Source organism: Aquila chrysaetos, chromosome 18 (genome assembly GCF_900496995.4).
Source record: "Aquila chrysaetos chrysaetos chromosome 18, bAquChr1.4, whole genome shotgun sequence".
NCBI lineage: Eukaryota > Metazoa > Chordata > Aves > Accipitriformes > Accipitridae > Aquila > Aquila chrysaetos.
Genome location: NC_044021.1, coordinates 28,516,444 through 28,536,567, shown reverse-complemented (window position 1 = coordinate 28,536,567; position 20,124 = coordinate 28,516,444). Strand labels below are relative to the sequence as shown.

At 44.1% G+C, this 20,124-nt stretch overlaps 1 protein-coding gene across 4 annotated transcripts in view; it reads left to right on the top strand.

The window, feature by feature from the left end:
- The first annotated feature begins 10,334 nt into the window (after positions 1-10,334).
- The window catches only part of RAMP3 (receptor activity modifying protein 3), a 56,238-nt gene continuing 46,448 nt past the window's right edge, over positions 10,335-20,124 (top strand). Inside the window, exon 1 of one of the 4 annotated variants that reach the window (XM_030042120.2) lies at positions 10,335-10,362. In XM_030042120.2, coding sequence (XP_029897980.1) covers positions 10,350-10,362 — 13 coding nt within the window. In that variant the 5' untranslated portion in view covers positions 10,335-10,349. Of the gene's footprint in view, positions 10,363-10,810; positions 11,096-11,705; positions 11,787-20,124 lie in introns of those variants that run through there. The other 3 variants (XM_041118356.1, XM_030042123.2, XM_030042121.2) reach the window with 3 other exon arrangements.

Genomic DNA, 20,124 nt, shown 5'->3' with positions numbered 1-20,124 from the left:
GGGCATCTTCTGGGAGGCGTGACCAGCCTGTGGGACCGGGAGGCAGGTCTTGCTCACGTGCTCAGGGAATAGCCGATCGCCGGCTCTGGGGTCAGGAAGGAATTTTCCCCCGGGGCAGATTGGCACTGGGCCCCGGGGGTTTTTTGCCTTCCTCTGCAGCACTGAGCACGGCCCCTCGCCAGGGCTCCTTTGGGCCGTTGTGGCTAGGTGCCCGCTGCTCGTGCTCCACGAAGGTGGCCCTCGTGCCCCGCATCCGGGGGGAGGAAGCTTTCTCACTCCCACGGCGGGCTCCAAGGGATGCTCCCGGGGGGTTGCTTCTTGTCCTCTGTAGCACTGAGCACAGCCCCTTGGCAGGGCTCCGCCGGGCCCTTTCGCCTAGGTCCTTGCCTGCTGCTCTTGCACCTCCCTCCAAGGCACCGCTCGTGCCCTGGCTCTCTCGGGCTCTCTTGCCCAGTGCAAGTCTGGAGCGGGAGCGAGCTCTGCTCCTCCCTTAGCTCCATTTCCCCAGGGGTTCTGGCTTGGGCAAAACAGCCTGCGCTTGGAAGGGCTCCAGGCTCGCTGCTCCATCAGGAGCTGCCACTTTTCACCTCTCCCTGCATGCAAGCTGTCCTGGCCAAGAAGCACAGCGGAGCAAGTTTTGGAAGGCAAAAAGTATGCTTGTCATCGATATGTGACATAGTTTTGAAAATACCCTACAGCACCACACACATCTTCTTCTACATTTGTGTGTGGTCGGTACCAATGCTCATTCTTCAGGTTCTCACTCTTCAGGAAACAGGGACTGCTTGGCCTGTATTCGTGCCGCTGCTTTCTGTGTCTCTGTGGCTTTCCTTTGCTAGACTGCAAGGGATGTTTTTTTCAAGCTCAACTGAAGAACGCATCAGCCTGCTCCTGGCTACACATGCATGTAGTGTTCATGCTTGTGAGCATTGGCTATGAAACGGATTCAGAAAAATTAATAAAATAAAATAAAATAAAATAAAATACTGTTTCCACTTGTAATCTGTTTGATCTGTATCCCTGAAAGTGTTTTTAGAGCTGTTTTCTGCTGGGTTTTGGTATTTTGTGATGATATATAGAGGCAGTTCTTCACAGACGCAACATGTATATTGAAGGAAATTGATGTGGCCCCATCACAGAGTGACTGCTGCATGAAGTTAATTATTTTTGTCCAGTGCATCTGACTGAGCTTTTAAAGGCATACACAGAGGCTGTGGTGAGGCTTGGCCACTTCCTCTATTGGGATGTCGTGCTCTAAGGTAATTCAAGATTAGCTTCATGATGCCTGGATATCAGCACAGAACAAGCTCAAACGTAGCTGCTCAACACAGGGAAAACAAGAAAATAACTCTGAGTATTTTCTTACATTACTTCTGGTCTAAATCTTTTCACTCCTACATTGTTTTGAATAAGAAAACCCTAAGCTTCTTTTCCTAAAATAATGTTTGCACAGCAGAGGGAGCTGAAAGTTTAAAAAATATATTCAGGGTGGTGTTGCCTGTAAAGATGAGAAATGTGGGTGAAATGATGCATGAGGTTTTAGCATTACAGGTCAGGAAGATGATGGATATTTATTCCAAGCTATTAAGTGAAATGGGTCAGAGGATTTTAAATCAGTGGTGTTAATGGTCTTACCTGGGAACACTACCATGCAGAACATGACAGCAGAGTAGAGGCAACATGCTGCTCAATCATATGCTTTGCAGCTGAGTTTATTAAACTACATCTTACCTTGATGCTGTTTACATTCAGAAGTACTCATTTAATGGAACAATCTAAATGAGATATATATGTATAAGAGAAATTTTTCAGTTACTTTTTTATGCTTTGAGAATTAAATAATCTTTCCAGATTCTTTAACTGTTGAGGGTTTTTTCATCATCTATGTACTTTAGTTGCTGTCAAACTGGTTTCAGTCAAGCCCGGTACTCAGTCCATCAGAACTGCAAGTATAAAGACACGTGTACTTGCCCCTGAGCCTGTTTTTGTGAAAATGATTCAGGTTAACCTCTCATTCTCCCACCTCCATAAGATTATTTATGCTAAGCCCATTTTGATAAAACCAGGCAAGGGAGGGGCTGCATGTTTAGCTGATCTGGTAGATCTGGAAGAAAGTATAAACCGGTGTTCTCTCTTGCCTTCCCCGAGCTACAGGCACCACACATGCTCTAATGAAAAGTCCCTCGACTGGTGTTTATTTCCAATACGTATGGGAATGATCAGGAAACCCTCCAAAGAACAAAATGCCCCACTTTCTTCACTGTCCTTTGCTGTGTTAGAAAAATGACGTGCCTGGCAGCAGCCCTACCTGATCCTGCCGTTTCGGTGGCATTTCTGAACATGTGCAGAGGAACACGGGGCAGTGTCTGCTCTGCTGAGGGCAGAACGCCTTTCGACCAATTTGGCTGGAGCTCAGCTGCTTCCTTAATTGCAGAGAGGGGCCAGCTTAACCTGCCGCCTTTTGGGGCATGTTTGCTGCATGGCCTCCCCTGGGTGGGAGCAGCAGAGTAGAGCAGAGGGCAGAGGAGGTAAGGAGACTTCATCAAGCAGCTTGGGCACATCATGATACCACATCTGACAAAAGCCACTGTGACCTCTGTGGGTGTGAGTCCTTATGGCTCTTACAGTCAGGGAAGCCTCATTTTCCTTCATAGCCTTTATTTGTTTGAGGATTAAAGAGGTCTAGGGGTAATGTAGTGCACAAATATGTTGACAAAAGGCGGAGGGGGCGACGGCTTTGAAGGATCTTGTAAATGAAGACAAGAAGTTTGAAAAAACAAATTTAAGCTGTAGGATTTTCTTAATGTGATGAGCTGGTGGGATTGTGTGAACTGATGGCAAAAGTGGTTATTGTGAATTGAATTAATGGGGGATTTGATAGAACAAGAGCTCTAGCTGCATGTACAGTCACACCTCAGGCAGGGGGAGAGGAAGGCATGAAAAAGATCAACACTGATTTGTGAGCTTAAATATGAGCTTAAATTTGTGAACAGCATTTTGGAAACAGAAATTGTCACTTTTACGTCAGATTTATGCTGTTATTGCATGTATTATTGAAAGAGCTGGCATTACAATCTATTATTTAATCATCGTAAATCATTCATTCTTCTGCTGTTTCTCTGCAGGCACCTGCAGGAGTGACAGTTCAGGCTGTTACCACAGGGTGTCTCTCACTGGTAGAGTTTGGCATCTTATCCGTTATGACCCATATAATCTCCGGGCTGATAATTACTTTCTCTTATTTGGTCAAGATAATTCCCTTCAAAGGACTTCTTTCATTAAGCAAATCCATTAATATGGTCTCTAGATAATATTAATGCTTCTTTGCTTGAGTCTTCTCAGTTACTGTTTGGACAGCACATTTTTCTATAGTTATCAAGGAAGATCGGCGTCTTTTGAAGTTTAATTTAATGGAAGCCCTTCTATCAATTAATTAATATTTGCTAGGTTCCAGAACAAATTAATTGAGAAAAGTAAATCTATATGTCATTATTACAGGAAACATCTGTGCCCATCTCTTACACAGACCAATTTCATGCAAATCCATGGAAGCATTCAGCTGAGGAAGTGCCTCACGCTCAGGCTTTCTGAGCCCATCTCACAAACTGTCCCAATGTTACCCAAAATGCTGGTTTCATACTCAGCAGAACAAACAAATGGAAGAAATGTTGTTCAGGAAATTATGTTCTTTGTCTTCATTTCCTCCAGGAATGGAGGAAATATTACAAGAAATCCATTAAAGGAAAAGTATTCCTTTAAGAGCTGGAATTGCTGTCTCAACCCATGAACACAGCTTTCCTCACAAGCTCAATCGTTGGCATTTATTTTATTCAGAATTAGAATAGCAATGTTCTGAAGAGTAGACAAAAAATAAACAGCTATTGTTCCGATAGAGGAATAGTTGGGACACCTGTGCCGAAGACAGAGCAAGTTAAAAATATTTGGAGGTAATAGTGTCTTTTAAAAGTAGTTGCCTAATTTATGGTGTGCACAGGTCTACTCTTCCACCCACCACCCCCCCGCATCAGCTTTAAGCATTTCTGGGTAAGTATAATTGTATTTTTGTTTCGGGTTATTCTGTTTGGAGCTGGTTTTGAAAATCCCATTTATTTAAGCTCTGATGGATGATTGATGCAAACAACACACTTGCAACAGCAGTGCAAAAAACCCGCCTTGCACATGTTCAACACTGTCTGACTTTACTGTGAACTTTAAATCTTGGTATGGCTTTTGGGTTGGGAGAGATTTCATGTTTTCTGATACCTCTTGCTTCCCCTAGTGCAGCACTGTACTTTTTACACTGGGCTTTACTTCAAGTATTGCTGTTACCCTCACCAACATCAAGCAGTAAATTCCACCTGAAATCATGGAGCTGCCACTAATTAATCAACTGGCTGATACAGTAGATGGAGATGGTGAGTGTGCATGCATGCAGGCGGTACACCACCTGCTGTGCCTGTCATCCACTTACTCACGTCCTTCCTCTGATGCAGAAATCTCAGGAGACAATGGTAAAGTTAGCTTGCCTTTGGAATATTTTACATCTGTATCAACCAGCAAAATAGCTGCCTATCTCAATTAATCTAAGTTATTTAAAGTATTCATGCTCATCTATGCTAGTTGTTCACTTCCCTTCCATGGAACAATTTAGTGTCTGGTAAATTTAACTCGTTATGGGGACTATTGCTATCTTGTTTTGTTGTTTCCGATCTTTTCTATTTTGAAAACAAAAAGGAACAGTAAGAAGAGATCCTGTTTAAGATTTTGCTGATAATTCCATGAGATGCAGAACATTGTACTGCTAGAGTTTAAAACAGTGAGAGATTTTTACAGAAAATCAATTAAATATGAAGGGCTGGATATTCTATATTCTATTAAAGGTAACTTTATGAAGAACAAAACCTTTCATAAACAGCAAACATTTGAAAAGGGAAGCTTTCCTTTGTTTATATTTTATACTTTTATTTGAGGATAGATATTATTTCATGTTAACTAACCCATAAACACACACTTTACTTTTCTTAATAATAGCTGGAATTTCCTTAAATTGTAGATTAATTCTCAGTGAATCAGATATTGAGCACGCCTGGCTCAGCAGCATATGCTGCTGTTTGATGTAGGGCAAAGATAGCAAGTGCCACCAAGATAAATCTTCAACTCACTGTTCCTACCCATGTCCTGTTCTTATTTTTGTGCTGCTCCAGATGTTTGAGACATGTCATTTTCTCAAATGAGAGTTACAGTCACTTGGCACACTGAGCTACTGAGCAGATGCCATCTTTTCTGTAAGTGCAATAAACTCAATTAAACCTTTAATTGATGCATGCATAAATGCAAACAGTAGTTTCATTGTTATGTGGGGGAAATAACTGGTCTCCTTTATTGAAGTCATTTGGAGGGAATCCCAAGGCTTATGAAAGTATGTGCTCAAGGGGTGTAAAAACCCTCATGGATGGATACATTTGAGATCCCTGGAAAGATCTATACAGTGATGGAAAACAGAAGCAATGATGTGTCTCTGACACATCACCTTTCTTTCCTCCCTTCCCTTTTTCAACGGCAGTGACAATCAGTGATGTGCTTTAGGCACACTGCCAACGAATTTTCTCCAAATTTCCCATTAAGAAGTAAAAGTATTTACTGTGCATCACTTCTCAGGCAGGGGAAAGGGAGGTAGTACTAGTAAAGTAGATGCGTGACACTGGGGAAGCTCTCTGGGTCTTCTCCTCGAGTAATGGAAGCTGGAGCTCTGCACCATTGCACTGCAAAGGAAAATGGCCAAGTAAAACACGACGAGGCAATCTTTGCGCCTGGGTTGACGTCGTATGCAATTTGTAGCACATGCTGTGAGATGTGTCTGTGGAAGGAGGTGTAAGTGATCTGTGCATGAACCAGGGTTGCCTTTGGGCTTTAAAGATGACGAGATTAAAATAAGATGAATTATCATGGTAGAAATCTAACTGCGTGACTGTAATAGCGGGTTGAACTCAGCCTTAATGAAAACATGGAGGGTTTTTTTTATTTTCTATTTTATTTTAGAAGGAGAACTACAGTAGGAATTAGGACTGGAAAATTACAAATGTTATGTATTGCACTCATTTTCTGCCTCCAAATAACCTTTTATTTACTATGGCAATATCTTCCATTTTATGTAGTGCTGCATTTTTCCATGGAATGGAAATTTATGAAAATTCCCATCTAAGAAGTGTCCTAGGATCTGTCTTGCTCAGCCCTAAAGCCAGTCTTTCACGCACCTGAGAAGGACAATTAGTCCATTTTCATGCTAAGGAGATGCTGGATGGTTCATAATTGCACTGATCAGAACCCATGCGTGGAGTCAGAAATCCTGGGCTCATACTGAACTCGCATAGGCTTTGCTGCTTTCTGTTGCAGGTAGGTTTATGTTGGTACTGTGTGCTGCTTCACCAATCTCTGCAGAGTCAGCTGAATTTCAAAGGTTATAAAGTGATCCTTGAATATTCCTTCAGATGGCTGCAAGAGTATTGATGACTCAACCCTGCAAGATTTCAGACTTCAGCTATGTAAGATTTTGTATGAAGAGAAATTGTAACAGTGTTATTTCTAAAAAGAAAAAAATATAGGTGTGTGTTTCCATCTCTCTTCTTGTATCTTTCTCCCTGATTTTCCAAGCTGAGTTATTTCTCAGAGACACAACCATGCATGGAGACGGTCTACATACTCCCTTGCTGGCATTTCCGAGAGTGCTCAGACAGCCTGTCATGAAAAAATAAATGCAATTTCTGAGTAAAAATTCAGGGCCTCTAGAACGTAACTGACAGTGAATTGTTTAAAAACCCATAAATTAATTTTGGCTTTATTTAGTCTAGAAGGAATAGAGTGTTGTGTGCCTTTTGCTAATGTTTACATTAAAAATGAAGGCATGATTTGTTTCCCATGCCTGAGCCAAATTACAAAGCCTTTCTGTTACGCCAAAGCTTCTGCCCGGTAGGGAAAAAGAATAGCTGTGTGCAACAGGAAGAGAAGATCACGGTGTGTATGACATACTGTCACCAGCAGTCTTGAGATGCTACTTTTGATAAGAGAAAGACAGCTAGGAATTAGCGAGACATCCCAGCTCTTACGGATTTGCGCTCAGGTCCCTTGATGAGAGCATTTTGTACCACCGGCTGTAAAACAAGGGGTGGACATCTTGGTGGAGGACACTTGACTGGGGAGCTTCCCTTCAGCAGAGAGAGAGGAGACAGCATTTGCCATTCTCCCATAAAATCTGTCTGCTTTCCCTTGATCTCCATCACAACACATGCGGAACCATTTTTATTAGTCGTAGGTATTGATGTTGATGGTGCAGGATATACATGTAGCTTGAATTTTTTTTTTGCATCGAGACAATTTACTGTACTAGAAACTAGTATGGAAACAAAGTAATTGAATGTTCTAGTTCCTTCAAACAAAGCCCACATGCTGTGCTGGTGGGAAGGCTGTCATGTCATAGCTAGGTATGTAAAATAAAATGGTCTCAGAGGTGCTGAATACTCACAGCTTGGCACCTCTGAAATAGAGTGCCATTTGAAACATGTACACACTGCTTAGATGCTTTGCTCTGAATATGGGAACTCTGCTGAAACCACAGAACACGTTCACAGACGGCTTAAAAACCAAAGTTTTAGGAGGTGAAGGCTGGCAAAATATTTGTGCAGTTCCCTAATCCATGTCTGCCCTTACATAAAAAAATTAAGATGTTCACATACAAAAATGTCCTCCTTTTCTCCCCCTTCAGTTCAGGTAGTACAGGCATAAAGCGTTTCAGCTCATCAAATTTGACGGACTTAAAATCAGTTTGGCTTTTACATGCAGTCAATATACCATAGCGTGACCTTTGAGTCACAGGAAGAAGCCTTTTTTTTTAACTATCTTTTTTTTAGTGTGTTTGTACATTTCCTATATTGATGGTAAAAAGACAGAAGAAAAGATTTGTGTGGAATTACACAAGCAGAATATAAGGGAGGAAATTATTTTAATGACCTGCAGGTGCCTTTTAGTTTTTTAAATTTCTGGAGCAGGAAAGGCATGCTCCTGGGAGCACTGAATGGGAAAGATGACCTACTTTAGTTCAAAACCACAAGTGAACTGAACCTGCTTTTTCAAACCTCACTCCAGCAAGCAATCCCGTTAAAATGTGGTCTTAAAATCTTAATGTATCTTTAATACAAAGTTGCTGTGCTAGGAAGAGAAGAAGGAAACTTTCCATCCAACACTGGACCAGGCCTCTCCAGGCAGGCAAGCGGCTGCTCTATCCGGGCTGATACTTGAGGCGACAAGGAAAGGCAATGTTGCTTTCCATAGTGTAAGGTCTTCAGCTTTTTATTAATTTATTTTATTATTTTTTACTTTTATTTTTTAGTTTATGTTGGATCAGTTTAACCTCTGGAGCCGGAGAGTTATTACCTTACCTCACACTGCCCTGAACACTCTAGTGCTCATGATAATACCCATCCTGGATGGCTTGACTCCTTCCACCTCTTCTCATCTCAGACTCCTTGGGAACTTTCCATACTGAAACAACTACCTACCTGTCTATTGCTATCTTTTTTTTTTTTAGTCAATGGCTTATTGGCAGATTTAAGTATTCTAAAACAATGCCTTAAGTAATGTGATTGCAGCACTGCCTGCAGGGGTACCTGAAAAGGGGTTAGTGTGATCTCTGGAGGTTGTATGTTGGGAAATTACAACAGTCTATGGTTTTGAGGTTATTGTTACCGCATGTTGTCAGGGATGGGATTCAGAGCTTTGCACAGCAAAGGGCATTTACAGTGTTTCTTGTTTGAAAGTAAATCAGGTTTCCGCTGCTGGTGTAGAGACATGATGCTACTAAGGCAGATTTGCAGAATAAAAAGGTTTGCAGCCTTTCTGAAGTACATTTGTTGGCATTACTGCAACAGAGGGGGAGAGGCAGTCTTAATGAAAACCTTCAAACAGCCAAAGTTGCCTCTTGCTGATGGTTCTAATGCTGTGACAGTTTTGTTCAGATACACCTGTGAATCAGACTTACTCATTTTAGATCACGTTGCTAAAGATACCACCTAGCATAGTTGGTTTGTGATTCAATACAACACTCCAAATTAGTGCATTTACCTATAAATTTTAGCTGTTGTTCTACCTCAGAGATACTGTTTGGACCTTCATACTACCTGCTGCAAGTATAAAACGAGAAGTGCTTGCTGAATCTTGATAGTTGGAAGCAGTAACATTCGCTTTTAAAATTTGCCAGTTTCTCATTTGAAACAGGAGGAGAAAACAAATACAAAACATGTAAAGGAAATAGTCAGCATTATCTCCATACGTGACATTGTCTCTTATGTGAAAAAAAATGTTGCCTGTATATTGTATATTGTATAATATACTGTATATTGTTTGATGTATAATATTGCACATAAAGCCCAATAGGTCCTAACCCTCCTGAAGATCAGTCCAAATTCTTGAATATACTAATTGTAGCTTCAGATATTGCCAGTAACAGATTTTATGAGGGAAATCAAGATCTTACTGTAAGGAAGGATGCCATCGCACATCTGTGGTGTACGCGCCTTCACACTTGTCACTTCACTGTAGTCCCTTCTGGCAGGGACAGCTCGCAAACGCTCCTTACAAAGCAGAAGTGGCAGCCCCTCCACTGAAGGATGATCTCCCTGAGCTATGGTTTATGATATTTTACAAGATTTGCTTTCAGCCAAGAGGAAAAAGTGGCACACAAATGATAGGAGGTTCATTACAACTGACACACTTAAACGTCTGCAGAGCTATTGCAACACTGTGGATTCCCAAGGCTGGGGACCTGCAGTTTCCCATTTTCCATTTCCTTCAGCCTAGATAACAACATAAATCAGACAGATTTTGTGGATTGAGTAGTTTGCTTTCGGAGACAGGTGCAATGGGTAATTCTGCTACTGTGTTGGGGTCCCACTCTCCAGAGGAGTTTGAAAGCTCCGTGCTATGCAAGTGTACAACGTCAATGTGAACAACCTGACTGATACATTGAAGTACCCTCTGTTCTTGTGTACGGTGTGAAAATCTTTTTGAAATTTGAAGATTCCTGGTACATTTGACCTTTAACAATGGCAGTGATTTAATGTTCTGCCAAAAGGCAGTTACTAAGGTGGAGTGTCCACGTACCTAGAAACACACTCCGGCTCTTCATTACTGAGCAGCACAATTATTTTTAGCTAAGAAGGGGCTTCTTTAGCAGCTCCTCAGTCTGGCGTTTCTTGCTGGAGATGCTCATTTCCTAGAGAGAGAGCTCCAGGAACACATCTTTTAAATATTGATGAAAATGAGCAGCCGTACCATTCTCTGCGAAGAGCCAGGCAGCGATGAAGCGGCAGCGTAAGAATAGATGAAGCGTTTTCTTAGAGCTCCTGGCTGCTCTGCTCTGGTGCTGCGTGGGATTAGGCTAGCTTGCTGCCCGCGTTCAGCCATAAAGATTAAGCGCGACGACACGTGGGTGCCACGCAAGCCGAACCGAAAGGGCTGCGGGTGGGCTAACGCAGGTTAACTCACGCCTTTGCCCCCGCTGCCCGGGTGCCGTGGCAGGGTGGCACAAGCCGCTCCGGCTCCCAGGGCGGGGACCGAGGAGTCCCCGAGCCCCTCTGACACTGGGGACCAGCACCTTCCCCGCGTGTGTGTGTGTGTGGGGCGGTCCTCCTCCCTCCGGCCCCCCCCGGCCCCGTGGGTCGGGAGCGGCGTCCCTCGTGTGCGGAGACGCGCGCGCGCGCTCACACTCAAACGTGCCTCCCCCCCCCCCCCCCGTGGGGTCCGCCCCTCAGCCCGTGGGGTCCGCCCCCCCCCCCCCACCCCGGCGCAGGGAGCACCCCGGGGGCGGGGGAGCTGCTCCCCTCCGCCCCCGCCGCTGCCGCCCGGGGCTGGACGGCGAGGCATGAAGAAGAGCCTCCCCGGCGGGGAGGCCGAGGCGGGTCCGGGCCCTGCGCGGCGGCGGAGCGGCCGCCCCATGAGGGCTCCGTCCCCCCGCGGCCCGTCGCCGCCGCCGCCGCCGCCCGCGCCGGGATGGAGGCGCCGGGCTGGTGCCGCCGGCGGCAGCTCCCCGTCCTGCTGCTGTGGGGTAAGTGGCGGGCGGCTGGACGAGGGCGACCCGGCAGCCGTGCGGCGGGGCTCGCCGCTGCCTGCCCGGGACGCCGGCGGCTGCCCCGCGGGGACCGGCCGAGCCTTCTCGCGGCGTGTGCGCGGCCCCCGCGGGCAGCGCTTTCTGCCGAGGCGCGGGGGTGCAGTTCGGGAGAGACGCGAGGTCCCCGTCCCCCCCCTCCCCGCCCCGCTTTGCAAGAGCATCCCTCGGCGAGCGGGCTTTTCTCCGGGGAGCGGGCGGGCGGGGCCCTGCGGGCGGCTCCGGCGGCGCTGCGGGGGGGCTGCTTTCCCTGCGGCGGGGCTGCTTTGCTTTCTCCGCGGGGCTCTCCGTCCCGAGCGGAGCGGCGGCTTCGCGGCCGGAGCGTTTCGGCCGGGCGCAGCGTCTGCGCCGGTGGCCCGGTCCAGCCCGGCATCCCGCCGCCAGCTGCCTGTCGGCGGCGGGGGGCCGTTGAACGCGGCACGGGGCGCGCAGCCCCCCCCCGCAGAAACCACCTCACCGGCTGCTAGCGTTAGTCCGCTTTCGGTCCCGGATCGCGGCTCCGATTCGGGGGAGGCAGGGTTGGCCTCTGGGGAAGGTTTTCGGCTTCGGGCGAGGGGTTGGCTCCCGTTAAGAGAGGTTGAGCTACAGGCAGTTGTAAAAGTGCAGATACCCTTCAGATCTTTCACTTAATGTAAGAGTAACTCTACTGCTAGAAAACATTTGGGGTTTTTTTTGTTGGTTTTTTTTGTTTTGTTTTTTTCCTTGTCAGGTAGCTTGTTTAGGACTCCCAGATTTAAACGTGTTGCAGTCAGGTCAAAAGTTGCTGGGAGAAGTCAGTTCTGATCTTCTTCACTCACCAGTAAACCCAGAGATGTAGTTAATTCCCCGTGAGCCACGGATAGGGGAGAAGAAAATCAGGCCTTGTACGTTTAGAAGGTTTATCTCAGGACTTTATAACTTTGTCTGCTAACTTTATGCCCCTTCCGAAGTACAAAGCTGGTTAACACTGGACATCTTTCTATGAAAAGGCCCACAAATAAATGGATAGTTGTATTGATGGTGTTCGGTAGCATCATCTTGACGTGGTCTGTCAAAAGAATGACGTGTCAAATGCATAAATTTTCTGATTCTCTGTGGCTGGAGGACTGCTAAAATCTTATCTTAATCGCTCAGATTTTTTGTTATTTCCCAGCTGAAAAGGAATAAAAAAATGGCCAACACCTGTCTTGACAGGTGGAAGATTTATTCAGTCTTGAACTTGGGGAACCAGGCAGTAATCTTTTTGTATGGGGAGACATCCTTATGTTACTGTGACTTTTACAAAGCAAAATTGCTCACTGGAGATTTTTTTTCGGAGAATGGGTGGAGTGAGGGACAACGTCCCTGTAGCTCAGAAAGCTACATAAAGACATTTTTCACCAGAGAGACACAGGTAAATGAGTTCTGCTAGACGTTTTTTGACTGTGCTAGTTGCTTTCATAATAGAGTAACACCAAAAAAATTATTTTAAGGATATCTGTTAACTGATAATGCCTTACTTTTGCTTGAAATTGAGAAGTATAAATATAATCAAGAACTAATGATATTAGGCTGATTTCCTAGTAGAAAAGCCCTGAAAGTTTTATGATGTGAAATCAAGGGTTTTAATAAGGAAAGCCTTAAGTGGTAGAAAACTAAACTTCTTCTTCGAGTAATACAAGCACACTTTTAATATCAGTTATTCCAGAAGGATTTTTACTTGAATTGAATGTACTTTCCTCCCTTTTTCCTAATAGCTTCTTTTGATTAACCAGAGACCCATGACCTCTCTCATTAAGGTAAAACTCTTTCCAGGATTCCTCAGTGTTAGCTCTCACTGAATCCCTGTCTAAGTGGCTCAGAAATAATGATGTATTTACCATAATACCAGATTCTTTTATTCCACTTCAATGTATGGAAACTAAGTCAAGGAGAAACTTAAGGGCTTGACCAAGACTTTTAATGGACTAAGTAGGCTTTTTACACAAGTTGGCGCTTCGGCAACCCTGTCCAAACATTCGCTCCTTCATCCCTTACGTAATGCCTGCATTTCAGTTGTACTATTTGTATATGAGTTGAAAGATGCTACCAGCATGAAGCTAGGTATTTTTTTTAAATTCTGGAGTAATCTTTATCAGTATGTTTATGTATACCCATATAGAGAGAGATGCTGTGATTCTTATCTGGAGCAGTTTTCCTATGCAGATTTCAAAGACTGTCTATAGTTGTTCACATTTCATAATCCTGTCTCACAGCAGTTAGCGAAGCTTAGCATTTTGGCCATCGGTGAACAACCAGACAGTTGGAAAGCTGGGAACAGAGCCTGGCTCCAGGCCGCTGTTCTTACTTTCTATTTTAAAGACCATACCTCATCCTGCAAACAATAATGAAAAAGCTGTGTATTGAAGTCCATATACTGTAAGGTCAGGAGCTCCCCTTGCATGGAACATGGGGTCTGTAACTCCCGGGGAGTTTGGACTCTAATGAGGAAAAAAAACAAGCAGGAAACAATTTTATTGGGTTAAAGTTTGAAAACTAAATCAAGTTTTTTTTCCATTATTTTCTTATGAATGTGTCATGCTGTTCTGCAGCTGCAAAGGGTGGAACAAAGAAAGGGAAGACTGTTGTAGGAGTCCTGAATTTAATAGACCCAGGCAGGAGTGCATGTAAATCAAATAAACCTTTGCAAAGCAGAACATCTGATTTTGAGACAGACCAAAGAGTTTTAACAAAAACGCTTCTCTACCAAAACGATGCTTCGTTTTCTAAAGACACAATTTTCAACACCAGGCAAACAGGAAGACGGCAGACTCCATCCCACCCTGAAAGCAAAGCGTTGAGTGTAAATGCAACCTCTGCTGCAACTTGCTGTTGGATCCAGATATCCTTCCCACCATCCTTCACCCTTTCTGTGTCTCCCGATTCCTTTTTCGGGAAGATGTTGCCCTTTTCCTGAGGTCTGCATGTACAGCAGGGGACAGGTTCACCTTACATACACTTAACAGGGCGAATTTTCTGTCCGAGTTCAGTTGTCTGTGGTGACTGCAAGTGGACTGCAGGTGGTAGCACAGAGCATTAAATGCCATCTCCAGCTGGCTTGGTCCCAGCAGCCGGGAGGAATGGCGCTCGGTGTTTGAAGGTAACTCCAGATTGAAAGTGGGAAGGAAGAAAATGGGTTTTCTGAACCCGATTTACACCAATCAGATCCAATCCTGGAAACCATTTAGCTAGCAAACTCTCTTAAATTTGTAAGATTTCCCTACATACATAGTAGTTAGGGTTTTAAACACCTTTGAGGTCTGATGGCTTAGCTTTTAGGTTTATTTTAGCCAAACCTGTCAGGCAAACCCTCAGAGGCTGTGAAGTGAAGCTAGAAGTCTATACTGAGATAGACAGGGATTGCTATAGGTGCAGATACAGAAAAACCATGAGATTTTAAGGAAAGGGTCTTGAGCATGACTGGGTTGGCTCAAGGGGAACTGTGGGAGGTTTTGCCAATTAAGTTGTGTTTAAATATTGCAGCACCAGTGGGTTTTGTATGTTTGTTGTTTTGGTTTCTCCCACCTCTCTACTGATAACAGATATGATTCATGGCTTGGAGGCAAACAAATCAAATTCCAGTTTTTCTTACCAAGGAAAGAAATGCAGTGAGGGGGGCCTTTACAAAACACCATTTGCTACCATCTGTGTCTTTGCTATTGAAATTAGTGCTTGAGAGAGAGGTATGAAGAAAGCAAACTGTGTCCTCATTTAGGGCTCGTAAAGAGATTAATTTTCACAAACATAATGAAGCCTGTTTTAATTCGCACCTTTTTATTTTAGCAAAAGCTGTCACATGAACCATCTTATTTCAGAATAGAAGTGTATTACTTTGTGTTTTATGAAAACAGCCTGTGCTTTTTTCTAAAATAAGAGTCTCTTCACAGCCAGGCTTGCATTGAGATAAACTAGAAAATGTAAATGAAAAAAAAGTCATTATTTTAATGTGACTGTATATGTAGAACAACGTAAAAGCTTCCTGAAGAACTTTTGGCTCATTTGGGAGGAAGATGTGTGGGTATGAGGAAATAAAGGAGTAGGAAAGCAGAATAGGAGAAAGCCTTCTTTTCCACAAGTTTTTAGGCTTGATCTCCGTTCATACGCTGGTTTCCCTGAAACCAGTCTGAAAGGAGGAGGCAACTTTGTTCCTCTCTAAAGGCTTTAAAAGAAAATGCAATGGCACTGTTAGAAGTGGTCTGACAGCTAGAGAGGGTCCCAGCCTTCGTCTTGAGAACAGCTTGATGTGACCTACCCATATTGGCTTGAACAAGGGCCATGTCTGCATAACAGCTGGTGGCCTTGGTTTACCCTCTGGAAAACAGAATTTTGTCTGTGTGAAGCCAGACTGATGGCCTTCTGCAGATGGGATGTCAATTGCTTCACCTATGCTCCAAGCCAGGGAGACTCTGATCTGAAGAGGACAATGTGATAGGCATTGCTGGGGCCCTTGCACAGCACTGGGCTGACGAAAGCACATCTTGTTTGCATCTAACCAGATTAAGCTGAGTAAGCAAAGGACTATGCAGAAGCACCGCACCCTACAATAAAGCATCTGTCTTACTACTTTCACACCCTAATAAATGTGACTAATTTGCCCTTATTTTGGAGAGCATGATCTGGGGAAAAATTCTGTGGGCAGTGTGAGAAGAAATACTGTAATTCACATTGGCCAGTAATGACTGTCACTTCTTATGGGAACTTGGAGTTTTGTTTCCAAATGTTGGAAGTGACAGATTTCTTTTGCATCCCTTTTTGTGCAGAGAGATTGATGCTAGAGACTCTGATCTTTAGAAAATATTCTTGCATTTTTGTTGTCTCAAAATACATAGTTTGAGATTTAACAGGGTGTGCAGCTCTTGGTCTGTGTAGCCCTCCTGTCTTCAGCAGAAATTAAAAGAGAGTTCACAGCCATACAGTACTGTGAAGAGATGAGGAGATACTGGGACAGAAATACCGTCTTGTAGAAGTTGTTCAACTACTCATCAATAGGACAAAAAGTCCAGGTTTCTTCCAAGACTTAAGCTCTCGGACTTTAACTTTGGTCTGTAGTCCTCTCTCTTGCTCACCCTCTGTGCACTGGAGAACATCTTCAGGGCTGTGAGGAAGATGTCCTCCTGATGCAGTGGTGCAAAGGCCACATGGGTGCTTGCAGTTAGTCTCATCATCTGAAGAGACTCGGCTGTTTCTGGGGTACCTGGACATATTCTGCAGCTTTGGAGTGGAGGGGGCCCTTTGCTCGAAGGGTATCTTGGCCAGGGCATTAGCGCTTTGCTGCCTGGTAGCCACACGGGACTGTGGAACAGATTTTTCTCTTCACGTTTGTTTTTGGCAAGTGGCTGCAAATGTTATGCTGTCCTTCCACACCTCTTTGAGTCCATGAGCTGTTCCAGCTTTACTCCTCAAGGACCTCCATGTATCAAGAACATAACATGTCCAATTTAGTATCAGAAGAGGTTTCTTTAAATGTATTTAGCAATGTGTGATGTACACTTATTATGATACAGCATTAAGCTTACATGTTCAAGTGAAATAGGAAAAATAAATTTGTTTTGGCTTTCAGTGAGGAGATGCTCAAAGCTAATATTTCTATGGAGTCATTGATTGTCATACAGCATGTATGAAATCTCCTCTATTCCTATTTTATTTTTAGAAAAGCAGATCAATATATAGTTTTTTATAAGCTAAATACATACTTCAAGATAACTCAAAGTCAGAAGTTGCTGTATCATATTAAAATATCACGGAAATGTCCTTCCTTATTTTTGACCAGTGGACCTAGGCTGGATTTGCATTCAGGGAAGCCAGCCTTTGCTGTTAGTTAATGTTGCTGCTGAACATATTTCCAGGGGTAGGTTTGCGGTGGGAAGTGTTCTGCCATAAAATACTTAGTGATGCACAGTGAAGCAGAGGTAGTGTTGCTGGAATAACCATTGGTCTGGTTTCTGTATAAGTAGCTCTAGTGTAAACCAGAAACACCAAGAAAGTCAGAGCAATGTGAAGGAAAGGTCAAAGGAAAATTAAGCTCCTCAAAATATTTGTGTTTTCATGTCTTTCTGCATTTTAAGATTTTGGAAAGAAATGTTAATGCTCTTTTGCATTTAATTAAATATTTTTAATAATGGGGGAAAAAAGCTCCTTCTGTGTAGTAATGTAACATTTTAAGCCTGGTATTTTCAGTGAGTTTTAATTAAAGTGGGTTCCAACTCTTCTGTTTCTTACCTTTCTGGTAGGGCAGTACAGAACAGGTAGAATGTGCATTGCAACATCATAAGGATGTTTGATCCTATACTGCTCTGCTGAAGATTTTGGCTGTTGCACGCCAAGTATGCCTTAGACATATTTGAGTTTTCTTTTCCTCCCAGCTACTTCATACTTTATCATGCAATGAATTATAAAAAACCTTGTCAAAGAAATAAAAAGTGTTAGCAGAAACAATCCAAAATAAACACCTCCTGTAGGAAGTGGGGGATTCTCCATCACTTGCAGTCTTGAAATCTACACTGGAAATGTTTATGAAGAATATCCTGTCATATGAACAGCTGTTATTGGCTTGGTACAGAATTTATTGGAAGACTTTCTTTACCTTGTGTTACAAAAGGGGTAGATCTGGATAATCGAAGGAATTCCTTCTGACCTTGGAGTGTATCGTTCCACAGGGTTTTAAAATAAAGCCGTTTCTAAGTTTGTGAAGAAAAGAATTGTTGACACATTTGCAAAATGAGAAAGAGGAAAGTTCTCGTTCTTCCCTACTCCCCTTTCTACTCATTTCTTGCATGACTCCAAAATCCTGAGAAGGATTTTCCTCAGACTTTAGGGGAAAAAAGTTCACCCCAATATGGGAGCAAAACTATGGAAAATTTCAGCCGAAGAAGAATGTCTCCAAGACCATGAAAGCAGGCAGATTTAGATAAACTGTTTTGCAGCTTCACTGATGGTATTTGAGCTAAACAAACCCTTTATGTTCTATAGATCAATGGAGAATAACCCATATTCAGATTATGTCTACAGTTGCATTTTAGTTCCTGGGTTTTGGGCTGAAAGACCTGAATATGCAATGAAGTGGCTGGAAGTGTATGGAGTGCTCTTTTCTCTCTGCAAGGGTGAGTTAAAGCACACCACTTACTCCTCAGGGCATCAGTAAAAAGTTATGTAAAAGCTCCCATAAGCAATGCAGGAAGGTTGGTTTTATGCAAAACTAAGCAGCCAGCTCTAATGCCACTAATGAAAGCCCTGGTGTATTGGGTTTGTGTGGCAAGGTTTGTTAGCTGGTGGGCTACAGGGGTGGCTTTCTGTGAGAAGCTGCTGGAAAATTCCCCCATGTCCGACAGAGCCAATGCCTGCCAGCTCCAAGTCAGACCCGCCGCTGGCCAAGGCCGAGCCCATCAGTGACGGAGGTAGCACCTCTGGGATAACGTATTTAAGAAAGGGAGAAAAACCTACTGCACAACAGCAACTGGAAGAGAGGAGTGAGAATGTGTAAGAGAAAACAACCCTGCAGACCCCCAGGTCAGTGTGGAAGGAGGGGCAGGAGATGCTTCAGGTGCTGGAGCAGAGATTCCCCTGCAGCCCGTGGTGATGAAGACCACGGTGAGGCAGGCTGTCCCCCTGCAGCCCATGGAGGTCCACGGTGGAGCAGATCTCCACCTGCAGCCCGGGGAGGACCCCATGCTGGAGCAGGGGGATGCCCAAAGGAGGCTGTGACCCCGTGGGAAGCCCACGCTGGAGCAGGCTCCTGGCAGGACCTGCGGATCTGTGGAGAGAGGAGCCCACACCAGGGAAGCTTGTGAAGAACTGCAGCCCATGGAAAGGACCCACATTGGAGAAGTTTGTGAAGGACTGTGTCCCCTCGGAGGGACACCACAGTGGAGCAGGGGATGAGTGAGTGCGGAGTCCTCCTCCCCCTGAGGAGGAAGGAGCGGCAGAGACAAGGTGTGAGGAACCGACCCCAACCCCTATTCCCCATCCCCCTGCACTGCTGGGGGGAGGAGGTAGAGAATTCAGTGGAGTTGTGCCCAGGAAGGAGAGAGGTCTGGGAGGAAGGTGTTTTAAGATTTGGGTTTTATTTCTCATTACCCTACTCTGATTTTAATTGGCAATAAATTAAATTAATTTCCCCAAATCACGTCTGTTTTGCCCGTGATGGTAATTGGTTGAGTGACCTCTCCCTGTCCTTATCTCAACCCACGAGCCTTTCATTATATGTTCTCCCAGCTGAGGACGGGGAGTGATAGAGCGGCTTTGGTGGGCACCTGACGTCCAGCCAAAGTAAACCCACCACACCCCGTTGCAAAAGAGAAGTGTTAGCTGAGGAGTCAGTCACGCAATAATACAGTTAGCTCTGATGCTTTTTTTGAATAGTGGGACATAAATTTTTTTGCAGCTGGCTTTATGCAGATGTTTATTTCTGTAAACCCCAAAAGGAGCTTTAGTTTCATTTTCAAATTATTGAAGGCCTTTTTATTGTTTATAGGGTGAAAGCCTGAGAAAAAGCCTCTGCAAAGAAGGTTTGGATAGTGACCACAATAGGGTGGCTGTGCATCAGGGGACTCTGGGCTATGGATCAGCCATCCCAGAGCTGAAAAATGTGCAGACCTGAAGATCATCTTAGCAGCCTGCTCTTTATTGTTGGTCATGTTCACTTTCAACCTGGCTCCAGAAATAGCAATGAATGATTTCTTCTTCACGCCCTAGCAATTCTCTTAGCTCAGGAAGAAATACAGTATAACATTTTTCTGTACCGTGTTTACTTTTTTTGGTTTTCCATACTTGTCAATGGGCATATTCCTAGCACAGTCTTCCTTTTCCTATGTAAATGTAAGCAGTGGTCTGCTGTTGTTGAAATGTCTTCTGGTCTTGGGCTGGTTGAGAAAAAAGGTCAGACATACTACCCTCTCTTTAAATTTTCTTAATAAAACACTGACATGAAAGAAAAACAGGCTAGAGATTATTAATGGTTGTAAAGAAAACTTTAA